A 15730-nucleotide genomic window follows, 5' to 3' on the forward strand; every position below is an offset into this window, starting at 1 on the left:
GGCGCTGAGGTGGGAATAATTGAATCACATTCAATTATTTCCTGATACGGAGATGGGTGGCCAGTTGAGGGAGAGACTTCAAATGCACAGGGAGTGCTCAAAGGCGCACAAGTTTGATCACTTTAAAATCATGGCAGTGATTTTTATACACTGCTGGGTTTGCCAACCGAACCTGAGGATTAAGAGAAGCACATCCACATGAGTGCTGTAATGATCAATTACTGCTGTGCCCACCGGCTTCCTTACAACTGGAGACCTGGAGGTGTTGCCATGTTGACCTCCCACTGCATTAATTCAGCTTAAAAATTCACTCCAGGATTGAATTTGGCAAATCTTCCTGCCTGAAAAGGCTTCTGGGACAACATAAAGAAATCAAGAAGTCTATTTGGCAGCATTTGAAGTTCAGGGTTGTCTTGCTGTGTTTTCTTATTTTTTTTTCCAGGCTAGAAGAGGAGGCAGGTAGCTAAGGATGCCAGGGTGCATGTTGACATACACATGAATTCTCCTGATTCCCTTCTTTTTCCTTCCTTCCTTTCTTTCTCTGAGTTATTTCCCTGAATTGCCAAGTTGAAGAGCCGGCTAGAAACACCGCACTAATGCGTATAGTTTGGGTGCCGGAGTTGGGAATTCTGATAACTCATATCTGTACTGGTTATTCCACGGCTTTTCAAGAAATAACTGAGCCCTGGAGGCCACTACATTAAAACTTAAACTTTGGACTTCCTTCAAGTGTCTCCTTCTGTCTACCAAAATATATCTTTAATATCCCAAGGTAATTTTCAGAGTCTTTGGCAAATTAGACTTGGGCAAGGCATGAACCAAGTCAGGCTTTGGGGGCTGCATTCTCTCTTGCATCAAAGGTCTTTTCTCTAACTTCTCTTGCACATCATTTTGCTGATGGGGAATGTGGCTAGGAAGGCACAGAGCAAGGAGGATAGTGAGCAAGGGGACATAACAGACAGGAAGCTCTGCTTTGCCCTATTATTTTCCAAGGGCTGCTGTCACAAGCTACTACAAACGTGGGCACTTAACACAACAGAAACTTATTCTGTCTCAGTTTTGAAAGCTAGGAATCTGAAATCCAGGTGTCGGCAAGGCCATGGCTCTCAGAGGCTCAGGGGAACATCTGTTTCAGGCTGTTCTCTTAGCTTCTGGTGTGGTCAGCAATCCTTGGCTTGCAGCTGCACTGCCCCGTCCCTGCCTCTGAGGTCATGTGGCCATCTCCCCGTGTCTCTCTCTTCACATGTTCGTCCTTATAAGGACAACTGTCGGATCAGTTCACTCCACTAAGACCTCCTCTTAATTACACCTCCAAAGACCCTCTTTCTAGATAAGATCACATTCTGAGGCGTTTCAACTTAATCTTTTTGGGGTTAGGACTTCTTTTGGGGTAATTTTTAGGGGTCAGGACTTCAACTTAACTTTTTGGAGGACAAAATTCAACCCCTAACACTGTTCATTGTGGAAAAGTTGACAGCATCTGCCAGCAGCCACTTAGGACATTAAAATTCTCTCCACTCAGCAAGCCTGAGCCTCCATTCCCTAAGTAATGACAGTCACAGTATTCTTCGTAGTGAAATAACAATAATTAATGTGATAATGATAAAGTTAACATTTACAGATAGTCTCCCAAGCATCGGTTGCTTCACACAGATAAACTATCTCACTTAACCTTCCCAAGTCCATGAGTGAACAACATTAACCCCATTTAATAGATGAGAAAACTGAGGTTCAGAGAGGTTTCACAGCTTGTCCAGGGTCACACAGCAATTGATTAGTGGTTGCTCTGGAATGTGAGCCTTACCGTGTGAATCTAGACTGAAGCTCTTACCCCTCTGCCACATGGCCCAGACACTTTGCAAGTGACATTAACCGGGTGTTGCCTTGACTCCTAAGCTATAAACAATGGGGAACAGTCTGCATTTGTCACACTGTGTAAGTCCCCACATGTTTATTAGTCATGACTTGGGGTTGGAAAATGCTTTTAACTTTTTTAAAACTTGAATTAAAAGGCACTTTGAACTCCTGGGATGGAGGACCTCCCTGTTCTGGCCGTTCTCCCCTCTGGTCTTGGATGAACTGGTGCAAACCAGGCTTCTCTGCAGACCAGGGACAGTCTGGTTATTCTAATAATAGCATGTTGTCTGGGAAGAGCAGAAACTACTAAGAAAATCCTCATCTATCCATCAGATCAGCTGTTTACGGAAACAAAAAGAGGAGACTGAGAGGTAAAGGATTCTCAGCTGCACTGAATCACATCTTGCTGGTTTGGAACTCCTGGGTGCCCCTGGTGGGACAGAAAATTCAGATGAGGCAAGGCCAACAACTCACTGAACAAGTATTAATCTCACAGTTAAACCAACTTTAAAAGCATGTGTGTACATGTCAGGAAGAAGGCAAACAATGGTTACTGTGGTAGGGTGCTAGGACGAGGTCATTTTTTTTTGAGAAAGGGTCTCACTCTGTTGCCCAGGCTGGAATACAGTGGCGTGATCTTAGCTCACTGCAACCTCTGCCTCCCAGGTTCAAGCAATTCTCCTGCCTCAGCCTCCTGAGTAGCTGGGATTACAGGTGCCCACCACCATGACTGGCAAATTTTTATATTTTCATTAGAGACGAGGTTTCACCATGTTGGCCAGGCTGGTCTTGAACTCCTGTCCTCAAGGGATCCGCCCACCTTGGCCTTCCAAAGTGCTGGGATTACAGGCATGAACCACTGCTCCCGGCTGGCAATTTTTTTTCTTTTGAAAAGTCTCTTTCATGTTGTTCTATCACTATATTGGCAATTTGAATTGGAATGAATTTTAAAAGCTTACACTAAAGAAGTAAATGGAGAGGTAATAAGTGCATAAGGTACAAAAATTTAAAAAGTAAATGAGTATATAATAAAAATATTCCCTCCATCTATCTCAGGTGGCTTCTCTTCCCCATAAAAAAAGAGCAAATACTTCTTCACGTATGTTTTTCACATATGTACATCTGAATATGATATGCACATGTGCATAAAACATATCTGAGTGTTTGCTATGGCCAGAGACTGTTTCAAATTCTTTACACTCATTAAATGACGTAAGCCTCAGGCTAACTCAATGTCCTATTTTACAGATAAGGAATCTGAGTCATAGAGAGGATAAGTAACTTGCCCAATGTCACACAGCTATTAAGTCACAGAGCTTAGATTTGAACACCAACCATCTGGCTTCAGAGCATGTGATCTTAACCAATATGCCGTTCTAACTCTTTGTTACGAATTTTGCAGGTATCCTTTCAACGGTATTTCATGCACATGCATGGGTATGTGCGTGTGCAAAGGAGATGAAAAAACAATCACAAAAAGTTCTTCTTTCTCAAGAGTAGGGTCCCCAAAACTCAAACACAGGTTTTGGTTTATTTGCCTAAAGAAGTGAAGCAGGTGATTTCACTTAAAGGGGAAGGGGAAGAACCCAGGCTGCTCTGCACTCTCCACTTGAGGTGGCCACTAAGTGAGTGGAATCATTTAACTCTTACAGAGCAGGTGTGTTACCTTCGCAAGTGAGCAAAACATCTGTGACTTGCCTGACAGTATGCCCAAGGGGAAGCTGGGATCGCAAACCAAGTATTGCCAAGTCTAAAACTCAAGCTTTTTGCAGCACACCATGCTAATATACAGATGCAGATGGGGTCGTGTCCACCCTCTAATCCACAAACGAAAAACAGAAGCTCAAGTCCAGAGGTGCATAATAACCAGGGCCCCTCTAGGAACCTTAAGCCCCAACGTGGGGAGGCAGCAACCGAAGGCTTGCGGCGCCCCTGGCCCAGCCCTCTCTGGCCACTGGCAGTGCCATGATGCTAAGAAAGGGGGTGCTTTTCATCAAGTTGCCATGCTAAAGGCTCCCTTCTCTTCAGACCTCCACTTCTGCCCTAACTGAGATCTTAAACCATGTTGTGAAAGTCGAGCCTGCACCTCTATGGGAACAGGACCAAACAAAGACTCATTGTCCCTCTCTACAATAAAACCACTTCTGGGTCAATGAAGTTGCTGACCCTGAGCCCACTCCCTTTCTGCTTCCGTGGGCCACAGCAGGGGGAGGCAGGAAGACCTATTAGGTCACCCCGCTTTTGGTGCCAGGGCTTTTATTCCAAAGGAAAGAAGTTTAAGATTTATATTTTGGCTAAAAAAGTGCAGTTCATCCTGGGTACCAAATCCCCCCCGGCTTTGCAAGCTTCCTCTTGCCCTGGGCACCCTGCCCCCGAGCCCTGTTGCTAGGAAGTTGAGGGCTTTGCATTGCTCCATGTCTCCAAAGAAAAGCAGGTGAACAGAAACCAAGCGACTGTGTTGATTAATATCTCAAGAGACAGCGCCGGAATGGGCGCTTCCGGAATTGAGTTAGCTCAGGGAAAAAAAATTAAAGCACACTCCTTGCTTTCCTGGCAGAAATAAAATTAAGGTCTCGGATCGATGTTGCCAGATTCTACAGGAATCTTTAATGGCCTCCTCTACATGTTTTCAAATTCACATTCCCCTTCAACCCTACCCTTTTTAATTGGTTATTTGCGAGGTCATGTTTGCACCAATTTCTCAGGAAGGCTAATGGTGTTTATTTAACGAGAAAATAAAATGTGCAGACAGCTCCAGGGCTGGTCTCTGAAAGATGGCAAAGGGTGGGCTGACACCTTATCCTGCCCCCTCCTCTGCCCTCCATCACTGCAAGGTTACAGGGCTTAGGGTACAGAGCTACAAGGCAGTGAAGAGGCGGGGGTGCCCCTCACGGTGGGCACACAGCATGCCCACCCCCTCAAACAGCCCCTATTTAGAATGAACTCAGCTGGAAGCACAGAACCATGGGTTCTGAGAATCTGGCAGAGCGGCAATGGCTCTCTTTATTACCACTGCTGGGCCGGGCGATTCTTCCTTATTCTAACACAAGTGTGCCCAAGTTTGAGGTTACACAGAACCCTTTTCCAGTGGAATCTCTTCAATACACAAAGGCAGCGATGGATGACCATGTCACAGCTCTCCACTGCCTTCAAGGCCTCTTTTACCCAAGCTGGACTAGAGGAGACTCAACACATTGAGTTTCTACCCCATCCTTACCACTCTCTCCTAGTTTGTTGGTCAATGTCTTTCTTAAACGGTTGCCCCACCCACAGAATGGTCCACTCTGGAAAGAGAACTGGATCTTCACTGAACCCCATCCAGGACTCTGAACTTGCGTAAGAGAACCCAGCTGGCTGGCATGTTATATAACACTACGGTCTACACTGAAAGCTCTGTGAGGCCAAGCTCCCTGGCTGTTGGTGGTGGTCTATCACAGACTGTCTGCCTTCTTGTCAAGTGGCTTCTAATCCTGGTGCAGGATTAGGATCAATACCTATATGACCACATTTTACAAGCTTCCAATAAACCCCTTAACACATCTCAGACGTGGGGGAGGGTTTGATGGGTACCTAACACCATCAGCAATTAACAAAAATGGTAACAGCAGATTGGAGAAGCGGAGAAAATACCACAGGTAAAATTCCAGCAGGGAAGACAGGCAGCAAATCCTGCTCCAGACACCAAATGTGGGCAGTGTGGGAGCTGATCTTTTGCAGGCTGCTCTCCTGTCACATCAGGGTAAGTGTCATCGCCAGCTGCGATTCTACACACCCTTATCTTTCTCCCCCTTCCAACAACCCTTCTCTTGGACTGTGCCATTTCCTTCCAGAGGGTCTGACTGCTTTTGCCAAACACACTTCTTCCTCCCTCCTACAAAGTCACACCTACAGCTTATACAGTCCCAACCTCTTCCCTAGGTAAATAAAGTCGGAATGTTAGCCTCTCATTTGGAAAGACACGCACACCTTATCTTTGACATCCCACACCTACAAGTGAAGCAACACTTTAAATTATTTTTAATTGTAACCTACACCTTTGTGAACCTTTTTCTATGCCCCCCCTTTTTTTGAGAAACAGACACCAATAAACAAACAATTACAGTGAAATTCTTAAGCATCTTTATACCTTGTACATAAAAGAGTCAATTTGGACTTCAGAGGTCAATTTCAAAAGTGAGTATCTGGCAGGTAGTCAAGACATTAAGGGGGCAGTTTTCCCTCCTTAGAAAAGCATTATCTTCTATCACAGCTTAAGTTACATCTTACTGGCAACACTTTAATAAATAAACTGATTACATAAATTACAAAGACCCTAAACTTGGGCCAACCGCTTTTCGGGACAGAGACTGAGCAAGCTCCAGGAAGAACAAGCTCTCCAGCCACCTGCCTGGATGCTCCTCCCTCTGGCTGGGTCCCCCACCACTGTGACTTAATAACCATCCCAACCCCTTCCAGTGGTCTCAGGACATTATTCCTCTTCAAAGCCATTAGCATTGCATTTAATAAGCAACTGCTAACTGCTGGTAGAAGAGTCATCCATTACACTAACCTTTATTTCTCTCCCAGCGTCTCCTGTTCCTTTGCCTCTGGGACTGTTTCAGGGCAAGCAGGCCTGCTGGGTAATGGAGGCCACAGGGATGTCCTCCGCCAGAAACCATTCCCTCACCAGGCTATGGGATTAGCTTTGGAGACTCCTCACCCTCTTTTAACGAGACCTCAAACCATCCAGCTCTTCCCTGGAGGGACCAAGCAGTGCAGGGCTCAGGAACCCAAGGCCCTGAGACTGGAGGGAAGGATAGCTGAGGTCCCCTACACTGACCCTCACACTGGGGAGGGCTCCCTTCCCCAACAAGGAGGTGAGTGTGAGATTATTTCAGCAACCAACATGCCCGCATTCCACTTTCCGCAACAGGGCTGAGGTTGTGGGGACACTGGAGAGAGCTGGCCAGCGCCACCTCCCTCCCTCCCTGGCTGCCTACTCCCCTGCCTCCTGCCAACAGAGCAAATTGGAAGGACAGCACCTTGTTGCCTCTTCCCTCCCTGTCCCTCCCCTCCAGCCCCACCTTGGGATCAATACTTAATGCTGAGTCCAAGATCTTATCTGACTTTTACAAGGATAAAGCAGCAAACTTCCCCCTCCTAATGATTAAATCCATTGACGACCAGCCCAGTGTTTTCCAGACCACCTCTAACAACTTTGAGAGAGCAAATAAAGTGACTCTGAGAAAACTGGAAAGCCACCATTCTCCTCTCCCCTGGGCACAAATCATTGTATGGAAGGCCAGGAAAGGAAATGAGAGGCAGGGCCAAGGACGGTATCCAGGTTTTTTTTTTTTGAAATGGCTCTTGTTGCCCAGGCTGGAGTGCAATGGCACAATCTCGACTCACCGCAACCTCCGCCTTCCAGGTTCAAGCAATTCTCCTGCCTCAGCTTCCTGAGTAGCTGGAATTACAGGCACTTGCCACCACACCTAGCTAATTTTTGTATTTTTGGTAGAGATGGGGTTTCACCATGTTGGCCAAGCTGATCTCGAACTCCTGACCTCAGGTGATCTACCCGCCTCGGCCTCCCAAAGTGCTGGGATTACAGGCATGAGCCACCATGCTGGGCCAGCATCCAGGTTTTAACAGTAGCTCTGCTGTTGTCTGGCTGCAGGAATCTTCTATGCAACATTTCAAACTTATGTGCCTTAGTTTCTCCAAGTGGAAATGGAGGAGCATGGTCATCAGCAAGAAGGCTGGTGTAGAGGACAGAAAGTGAGAAGTGCTAAACCCTTAAAATGACCAACTGCACTGTTTTAAACAGTTGCTTTGCAGAGTATAAGAGCCTGAACTCCAGGTCAGACAGGCTGGGTTTATATCCAAGCTCTGCTTTGACCAGCGTGTGACTCTGGGCAGTTCGATTCACCTATGGCTGTTTGTCATCAAGATTCAATGGTAGGTGCTGGCACTGTGCTAAGCACTTGGTGTGTAAGTGCTCAGAAAGTGTTGGCTGTTTCTATCAAGATTGCTAACATGGCCCGCTGAGATAGCAACAGAACTCCCCATACCATCACTGTGGGTGCTGTATCAGGATACTCAGATCCCCTTCTGGATAAAGGACGTCTTTCCCAGCTGCTAGGAGTGCTGCTGGAAGATACTCTCCAGCTTGAGGTCCCCTTCAGGATTTACCCCGGGAAAGCCCAGGTCATATCAGCCTCACGGGGTAGGCTGCATCCAATGACAGGCAAGCATGCAGGCATCAAGGATGGCACTCCTACCCCAGCTGGGGACCCCTGAAGGACCACCTCATTGCAGAAGGACATCACAAGTTGGCTTCTCCTCTGCCCTCTCCTGATCAAGAGCACTTCTGGATAAACCTTCCAGTTACTCATCCCATCCTGGAGAACCAACCTGCAAAAACTGCCTGCTCCCTCCCCTAGTCACAAAGATCGCAAAGGAATTCATCTTGAACATTCTCACAGTTAAAAAGCGAAAAGCCAGAAACATACTTCGAGTCCTGGGGCTCATTATCAATCCCAGGTCTCTTATTTTTTCAGAGGAAGAAGCTGAGATGCTCAGAGGTTAGGGAACGTGCCCCAGGAAAAACATCAAGGGAGCAGCAGAAGCTGGAGGAAGGCCCGCCTGTGAGGAGAAAGGTTAGAGCCCCTAAATCTCCAGGGCTCCACTCACTGTAAGTCACAGACTGAACGTGGGACCCTTTTCCTGCTTGAAAGGGTGAAGATGTATATTGCCAGAGGCTCGTCCTTTCCTATGCCCTGGGTTCTCTCTGTGGTGCGAGTGAGGACCCGGCTAATACTTCTGTGGACAGGAGATGCAAGCTGCCACCATGCCGATGGAACTGAGGGCATCCCTGACCCAATGGGGATGAGCAGGAACAGGAGGTGACCACTGGAGGCAAGGAGTGGAAATTCTGCCCTGACCTCTGGCTCCCAACGGCAAGTGGAGCCTGAACGGGCCCTGGAAGCCGGCCAGCTCCCTGTGGTTATCCCTGAGCAGCGGCTCTCATACACATGGCTTCAAGGACACGCAGGTAACTGTTGAGACTCCTGGGGTGAGAATGAGTTGAGGCCCCAGGCCATCCACAGGGCTGGGTTAGGAGTCTGAAGACAAGGGCTGAGCGTGTGCTGGGACAACACCGCTGAATCCATGCTCTGGGGCTCTTTAAGAAGGGAGCTGGAGGCAGCGCCAGCCAGGAAGATGTCCTCAACTTCTGCCACTGCAGCACTTTCCTCCTGATAAGGTCATGGACAGCAGGAACCAAGGAGGTGAAGGTAAGGTGGGAGCAAGGTGGCTGCCCAAGGATTTTATTTCCTTGAACTTATTACCTGATTCCAAACGCACACTCCATCAGGCCACAGATGTAGGGCTGGCTCGCTGCATATATACGAGCTGTGCCTCTGTTGTGATATGCTCTTCTTTGAAAAAAAAAAAAAAAATTTTTTTTTTTCACTCCCTCGGCATCTTGAGGGGTTGGAACATGTGTATGGGCTGGTGTTCCCACCCACACAGAAATAACACTGGGGAGCGGGGGGGGCGGGGAGGCCCTGGATGAGAGGGAGGGCAGTGGAATGGGGGGGGTCTTTCCTGCTGAGGCTTCTGGCAAATCTCCCCCCTCCACAGGCTGCCCCTCCGGCCAGCTTCTCAATCATCTTTGAATAGCAGGTGAGTTTCCTTAAGTTTTGGGCTCCACACATTTTAGAGTCGGTCTGCACCCGCTGCAGGCATCTTCAGCTCTGGCAGGTGCCAGAGGCCCTGCCCACGCTCCTTCCTGCCAGTGCCCACCGGGACTCCTGGAGAGCCAGCAATGACGAAATGATGTCCTGAAGCCATTCTGAGCAGCAGGCCCTCCAACAGACCGTCCTCACCTCACAACAGGCAAGAAACTCTTCCCATGCCCGTCACAGATGAACCGCCACCCCATCTCTGCAGCCCTGCACCTTCCTTTCTCCCTTTTGGAAAAAGGGAAGGGGCTTCACCCACAGCAACAGGGATCTGGTTAGAAATGAGAGAACTTTTCCAGGCATGTCCTCTGGGGCTTCACCTAGAAGGCCAAAGTCCTGCGTTTCAATCCCTCTGCCATTACCAGCCCTCTCCCTGCCCGGCTCTGAGAGTTAATGAGATGATACCAGTGCAAGCCCCCAGCACAGGGCTCGACACACAGCAGATCAAAAAATACTCTCATTCGTTAATTTTCAAAATAAAAGGGCAACAGTATCACCTGGGGGCAACTCTGGAATCTCCCTGGATTACGAATTCTAACACTGAACACCAGCTGGCAAATTCAAATGGGCATCACCCACCCTGAAAATAAATAGATGACAGGGCTCTTCTGAACAATCACATTCCCATCTGGACACAGCAGAGAAAGAACAGAACTTGAAACCTATAGTCCTGAGACCCTGTTCAGCTGTGGGTCTCTCAGTTAGCTCCTCTGAGCCTTGGTTATTTTGTCAACCAGATGGAGATGATGAAAACGCTAATAATAAGAGTTAACATTTAGCACAATTGACTAGATGCTTGGTATTACACTCTCCAGGCAATCCTGTGGGGAGGTTCTATGATTACCCCCATCTTACAGATGAATAAACTGAGGCTTAAGGAAGTTAAGTGATTTTCCCAACGTCACAACAACCCTCCAGGGGCTGCTTCAAAGGTCAAATTAGGACCAGAGGGACGATGGGTGTGGCGGGAGGAGGTGGGGTGGCAGCTGGGTTACTGGGACCAACATGATGTTTGCAGTGATGGTTGGTACAGGGGTAGCAGCGATGACATGGAAGATGCATGTGAAAATCGGGCTTGGAAACCATAAAGCTAGATCGATGCAATGTGGACGATGATGGAGGATAATCCTGAATTGCCTACCCTTAGCACCACCTTCCTCTCACTCCCTAGGCTCTGACTCCCCAGCAATGCAGTGGACAAAGCCGATCGATCGTTCCACACCTTCATGCTCCTCCTTTCTCTCCCTACTTCTCCCCTGCTCCCCACCCTCCACGGCTGCCCATCTCTTCTCTCATAAACACCAATGGACATCACTGTTGTCCACCCAGTGCTCAGCTCTCCCATTCTGAGGATGCTGTAGAGAGATGCATTAGAAGCCAGATTACCAGACGCACTCAGGACATCCCCCTCCTTCTCCCAGCCCCACCAGTGACGATTCCCACTCCACTCCTTCTTCCCTTTCACTCACTCTGCCTTCTCCAAGGAAAGACATACAGTCAGCGCTGGGTAACTGCTTCTGATCATAGGTGACAGCAGGAATGTAAACAACACGGGAAACATCTAAATGCAATCCAAGTGGCAAGGAAACACTGCGCACTCGCAGGCTCCCTGCCTTCCTGCCTTCCTCCCTTCCTCCCTCCCTCCCTCGAGGGCACCAGCACACACTATTTCCTGCCACCCCATTAGGAAGCTCTGCTCATTAACACCCTGTTAATAGGAACCCCAGAAACCTGAGCTTCCGGAGAACAGAACACTAAGTCATCACCTCCTTTGACTCTGCTACCTCCGGGGAGGACTTTTCTAGATTCCTCCCATTTTTCTGTTTAAAGCAATAAATTTAATGTGGTTTTTTTTTTTTTTTCGGGGAAGGAAGAGGCTAAGGGCAGGACCAGAGACCCCTTTGAGAATTTGTCCAAAGCTAGGGATCTTCACCCAAGAAAACTACAAACATGCAACATGTCATTTCAGAGGTTCCTAGACTCCAGTTTAAGACCCATTTTTTTGTAAAGTGAATAGAACAGAAGCAGCACAAGGGAAAATACAAGTAAGTGCAGCTGCCCTCTACACACCCCAGAGGCCCCACAGGGCATTCCCAAGGCTGTAGTCACTGCACACCCAACGAACCTACAACAATGTTTTAGCTTCATTTTTTGGCTCTTTAGATTGACAGTCTGCTCCTAAAGAATTTCCTTCAATGCAAATTGATAACTCAACTGAGTAACTGCTGTGAAGAATTTCCACTCGATCTGCGGAGATGAGCAAGGGACCACGAAAGCCAGGATTAGAGAGGTGTATCTTGAATGTGTTAGGGGTGGCTGCTTTGCAAGCCAACAGGAAATGGGTTTGCAACTACCCAGTACTGGAAGTCTTTGAGCTACCAGGACCCTCCGAGAATAAAGATCTTCAATGGATGGTCACCTGTACCTGCTTGACTCTAGACTCATCATTGTAGCTTTTGTCAGTGGGACTGGGATGACAGAGGGAGAGACGCCAGGAGAGGGTGAAGGCAACCCTCTTACACTGGGATAATCTTACCTCTGTGCCTGTTGGTGGTTTTATCAAACATCAGCATTGCATCTTCCACCTGCGAAACAAAGAATAAAGGCTGCTTTAGGACTTTTAAGAAAGTACACAAAACATTTATATGCATATGTGGGTGAGGGGAAGTTTCCATTACAGAAGTAATAGTTGCTTATCAAAAAATATTTGAAAACGTAAAAAAGTGGAAAAAAAATCACTGGTCTTTCCTACACAACTACAGTTAACATCTTATATAGTTCTCTTTAGTGTTTGCTTTTTATTTTTTTTGAGACAGGATCTCACTTCGTCATCCAGGCTGGAGTGCAGTGGCACCATCATAGCTCACTGTAGCCTCCATCTCCTGAGCTCAAGCAATCTTCCCACCTCCCGAGTAGCTGGGACTACAGGTGTGCACCACCATGCCCAGCTAATTTTTTTTTCTTTTTCCTTTTTTTCATAGAGACAGGATCCCACTATGTTGCTCAGGCTGGTCTCGAACTCCTGGGGTCAAGTGATCCTCCTGCCACCATATCCCAAAGCGCTGGGATTATAGGTATGAACCACTGCTCCTGGCCTAGAGGTTTTGTTTTAAGAAAGAAAAAACTATGCCTATTTCAATATAATTTAAATCATATCGTATATGGAATTTTTCCATGTTTTCACCTGTAACATTACAATACGGCAAACGATTCCCAGGTTCGTACATCATGTATACTATCTTGACCAATGCATGATATTTCCCAGTGTAAGAAGCCATGGCTTACTTAATTATTGCCTGTCTAATGGAGATATGAATTGTTTTTAGTGATAAACTGTGAAACTTGAACATCTTGATTTCAATGTGCTCAACTGTGCCTCCCAAAATTCATGGTTGAAGTCCTAACCCCCAGTACCTCAAAATGTGACTGTATTTGGAGAGAGTCTTCAAAGAAGTAATTAAGTCACAATGTAATCATTAGGGTGTGCCCTAATCCAATATGATTGGTGTCCTTATCAGAAGAGACTGGGACACAAACAGGGAAGACCACGTGCCAACACCCGGAGGAGATGGACATCTGCAAGCCCAGGAGAGAGGCCTCAGAGAAAGCAACCCCCGCTTCACCTTGACCTTGAACTTCTAGCCTCCAGAATGTGAGAATATACATTTCTGTTGTTTGGGCCCTCCGATCTGCGCTATTTTATTATGGCAGTACTAGCAAACGAATGCATTGATGCTAGGACATTTATAAAAACATCAAAGAGGAGAACATAAGAAAATACCAAAGGCATCCTCTGTCTCTCTTTGTGATCCCTTCCGGACCCCTCCCACACATCCTGCAACCCTTCTGGATATTTCTGGCAATAAGATTTCAGGGTCCACACTAACTCCCACATAGAGTTCAAGGAACTCACACTTAATGAACCAGATTCCACTCTGGAATGTACTCCTTTTATGAGTATGTATGACCCACTCCTTTATCCCACAAAGTACACATCTTCAGGACAGGTGTTTGTCCTCAGCCTTCAGTGACTCGCCAGGGGTAGAGCACCTGGTCTGACCAGTGTGCAGCCTACTCTCTTCATTCACTTTGTGCTCAAGGTTGGGGGTAAAAATACAACCCAACCCATGTGGCTGTGGGTGGGTCAAACTGTTAGCAGGGGGCCCCGTCCTCGGAGAAATTTCAGTGTGTGCCTGTATCTGAGGACGGAGCGCCGTTGATGTGCACTCAAAGGCTCACAAACGAGCTTGGGGGGCCGGCGCTAATCCCTTTGAGAAAAGGAATCGTGGGCTATTCATGCCTCACTCCTCCCAAACGACAATCTCCAATGAAGGGGAAGACACCGAGCAAAGCAATAAACCGAGGTTTAAAATGGTGCCTGCAGACAAATCAAATGTATTTTTCTAGATGCGATCAAATATAATAGGGGAAAGAGCAAAGTCAAGGTAAGAATGGAAGACGGAGGTAGGCAGGCCGGTCAGAAACCTCAAAGGGACTGGCCTGGCTTAAAAATCTCTTCTCAAGTCAGGGCCCCCTTTTGTTGCTAAGCAACCGGGCCTGAACAAACAGGCTCCTGGGGCCCTCCCCTTCTGCTCCCCATTTCTGAAGTTAGTTACTGGAGGAAAATGGCCTGGCATGGTGGCTCCTCCAGCAGGGAGCTGCCCTCTCTCTCCCAGGCACCAGGGTGGTGGGAGTGGGGAATGCTAGTTTGGAGATCCCTTAAACAGGGTCTCCTTCACCAGACCCTCCCACTCTGTCCCCATCCCCATCCCAGGCAGGACAAACACCTTTTGGGTGGGCTTTACGAGCCCCCCACCCCATACCTGCTGGGGCCACACACACAACAGCCTCCCATGCACCACACACGCAAAACCACCAGATCAACTGGTGTGTCTGTACACAGAGCAGTCACACTCGGGCATAAGGTATCTCAGACTCAGACCTGGGACTCCATAGGAATTCAAATGCCTGGGGGGCAGGTGGGTGGCGGGTGAGGCCTGCCGGTATCACGCAGGTAAATGTGACATCTGTTTCCCACCCATCTCCATATTTTCTAAGATGTTTGCCAAATCCTTATTTTGAACTGAACACGCCTAACAGCAAGGAAAGCTGCTGCCCTTCTGTGCTGGCCATGTTTTGGTACTGGGACTCAGATTCCCTTAGGAAATAAATGTTTTGGATTTTTTTTAATGTATTTTCAAAACCTCCTTTCAACAGTGCATAATTGGCTCCCCTTTTCCTTCCTAAGTTTGGACGTTTTCTAATACTGCCCTCTCCACATTCACTCCACCCTGGGGAGCGTGGGGGAGGATCTGTATATGTTTTTAGGGCAGCCATTGTCATAAAGAATAGAGCTCCTTCCTCTGTAGTCCAGCCATACAATGGGGCTCGCAAAGACCTCCTGAATAGATAAAGTGTCAGGGCGAAAGAAAAATTCTATTAACACTTTACAAAATACAACATCTAAGAAGGAGCTAGAGAGGAAAGAGAAAGGAAAAAAAATCAATATGGATAAGTCCCAGTGCTTGGGGGTAGAAAACTTTTCAGCAATTGCAAAACACTTATTAATTCAGAGAAGCCATCAATGCGATGGAAATCTGGCAGAACAGCAAGAGCTGAAACTAGAAGAATTTGAATATACAAAGACTGAATAGAATGAAAAACACAGCCTCACATACGAGACTGTTTCTCACGGTTCTATGTGAATCAAACAGAAGCGGCTTGTGTGAGTCAAGGGAAAATAAGGGGCACAGTTAAGGTAACTGGCATTCAACCCTGGAGCTAGCACACTGATAACTCTCTTGGTCTCTGTCTTTCTCTCTCTCTCTCTCCCTCTCTCTCTCTCTCTCTCTCTCTCTCTCACGCGTGCGCGCGCGCGCGCACGTAGATCAGGGAGCTATGAAGACTCATCAACACAAACACACAGGCCACAGGCCAGGCCTCATTCAAGATGCTAGGAAAACCCAAAAGCTTAGGGAAAGCTGGGAACAGGACTTTTCCTAACCCCTTATGAAACACCCGCTTTAGGGACACCACTCTCATCCTTGTGATGACCACCGGTGCTTACACTTCATGTTGACAATGCGCTCACCCACCTTACAGAGTTCTTTGTACCCAAAATGGGCACATGCAGGCCTAGTGGCTCCCCT

At 47.5% G+C, this 15730-nt stretch overlaps 1 protein-coding gene across 19 annotated transcripts in view; it reads right to left on the bottom strand.

Moving 5' to 3' along the window:
• The window catches only part of MSI2 (musashi RNA binding protein 2), a 431033-nt gene that overhangs the window by 144076 nt on the left and 271227 nt on the right, over positions 1–15730 (bottom strand). For all 19 annotated transcript variants that reach the window (XR_013535850.1, XR_013535849.1, XM_035303297.3 and 16 more), the window contains one exon: positions 12118–12166. Coding sequence is in view for 17 of the 19 variants with exons in the window: in XM_035303297.3 (XP_035159188.1) it covers positions 12118–12166 (49 nt within the window). In the remaining 2 variants the exon portion in view is untranslated. The remainder of the gene's footprint in view (positions 1–12117; positions 12167–15730) is intronic.

Source organism: Callithrix jacchus, chromosome 5 (assembly GCF_049354715.1).
Source record: "Callithrix jacchus isolate 240 chromosome 5, calJac240_pri, whole genome shotgun sequence".
Taxonomy (NCBI): domain Eukaryota; kingdom Metazoa; phylum Chordata; class Mammalia; order Primates; family Cebidae; genus Callithrix; species Callithrix jacchus.